Source organism: Dendrobates tinctorius, unplaced genomic scaffold, assembly GCF_039654945.1.
Source record: "Dendrobates tinctorius isolate UK_male_01 unplaced genomic scaffold, ASM3965494v1 ptg000095l, whole genome shotgun sequence".
In the NCBI taxonomy this organism is placed as follows: Eukaryota; Metazoa; Chordata; class Amphibia; order Anura; family Dendrobatidae; genus Dendrobates; species Dendrobates tinctorius.
In genome coordinates this window covers 25,851,901-25,853,718 of record NW_027361763.1, presented here as the reverse complement: position 1 = coordinate 25,853,718, position 1,818 = coordinate 25,851,901, and the positions used below count along the sequence as shown (strand labels likewise).

At 36.9% G+C, this 1,818-nt stretch overlaps 1 protein-coding gene across 1 annotated transcript; it reads left to right on the top strand.

The window, feature by feature from the left end:
• The first annotated feature begins 385 nt into the window (after positions 1-385).
• Positions 386-1,312, top strand: LOC141098861 (vomeronasal type-2 receptor 26-like). Its single transcript, XM_073586819.1, has one exon. It carries the CDS (start codon positions 386-388, stop codon positions 1,310-1,312), a length of 927 nt encoding a protein of 308 aa, XP_073442920.1.
• The last annotated feature ends 506 nt before the right edge of the window (positions 1,313-1,818 follow it).

The following is a 1,818-nucleotide window of genomic DNA, read 5'->3' as shown; positions in this document are numbered from 1 at the left end:
ACAATGGTGAGAGTCAGATTCAGCACCCGGCACCTGGGAACAGCAATAACTGTACTGCTTTTCCTAGGCACCAGTATGTGTCACACTGATGACATTTGTGTATCATCAGTGTGCTCATGTGGAGCACGCATTTTGTCTATGCTGCATTTAAAAAAGCATGCTTGTGGGTTTTTCACATGGACACATGGTACATGTGAAAAACCTGACATGTACACACCACCATTGAATACAATAGGTGTGTGTATGTCGGTATTTGCAGTCCTATAAAAACGATATGTGTACGGACATAAGAAATAGAAGTGTAAAGAAGGCCAAAAGGGAATATACCCCTGTATATATGGATATAGTTCGAAGATACAAAGGAAAATGACAATAACAAGTTTTTATGTCTTTGCTTTCTTTAGACAGTGAAAACTGTATTAAATGTCCAAGTGATGAATGGCCAAATGAGAAAAGAGACCAATGTCAACCAAAAACAATAGAATTCATCTCTTATCACAATGACACAATTGCTGCTGTTTTTTCATTCCTCTCAGTTTTTGGTTGTCTCATCACTAGTTTGATATTTGGAATATTCATTTCTTATAGAGACACTCCCATTGTTAAAGCCAATAACCAGAACCTGAGTTACCTTCTACTCATCTCCATCTTTCTCAGCTTCCTCTCTGTCTTCTTGTTTCTCGGTTGTCCAATGAATGTGACTTGCAGACTACGTGAGACCACGTTTGGAATCACTTTCTCTCTAGCCATCTCTTCACTTCTCGCCAAGACTCTCATGGTTTCTGTTGCCTTTAAATCCACCAAACCTGGAAGCACTTGGAGAAAATATTTGGGTGTGAAACTGCCCTACACTATCGTTGTGTTGGCTTCATCAATCCAAGCTGTTATCTGTGTTATCTGGTTATCACTCTCTCCCCCTTTCAAGGACCTGGACACTCAATCTTATCCGGGAAAGATTATAATTCAGTGTAATGAAGGTTCAATTGTTGGGTTCTATTCTGTGTTAGGCTATATGGGGCTCCTGGCAGCTGTGAGCTTTGTTCTGGCTTTCATGGTGAGGACATTGCCAGATACTTTTAATGAGGCCAAGTACATCACCTTCAGCATGCTTGTTTTCATAAGTGTCTGGATCGCCATGATCCCTGCTTATCTGAGCACCAAAGGGAAATATACTGTGGCTGTGGAGATTTTCGCTGTTCTAGCTTCCAGCTGTGGACTTTTAGGTTGCGTCTTTTTCCCTAAATGTTATATCATGTTATTTAAATCTGAAATGAATACAAAAACTGCCCTGCTTTGTAAGAATGTAAAATAATGTTTTCAAAATTGCATAGTACTTAGAAAATAATATAACATGCAGAATATTATTTAGAGGGAAATCACACAGTATAAAATAACATATGTGAATGAATAAATACATATACAAACAAATATATAAGCCAAGTATTAAGGCATTTTGTTGTGACAATTTTCTTACTTGGAACATCTGAAGGTAACATGCATAAGGTCTATCTTAAAGAAATTTTAAATCAGTTATTTGCCATTTAGATTTTTTTGTGTTTATTATATAGGAATTCTATATGAGCTCATATATATATATATATTCATTCTTGAACAGGCTCTAAGCAATGAGACAAGTTTTTTGTCAATTTATGTGCTCATATTATCAGCCATAAACAGACAATAATCATTGAAAAATTAGACCAACAGACAAGGGTGGTGGTGTGGCTGTTTTGGATGCTGGCGTTTATGAATATGAATGTGCTCCAGGACATTATTTGTCATAGACTTAGTTTTGACACCATGTTTTCTTTTCAAAAT

Coding starts and splice junctions, on each gene's coding strand:
- LOC141098861 (XM_073586819.1), top strand. CDS start 386: ATGTCTTTGCTTTCTTTAGACAGTGAAAACTGTATTAAATGTCCAAGT.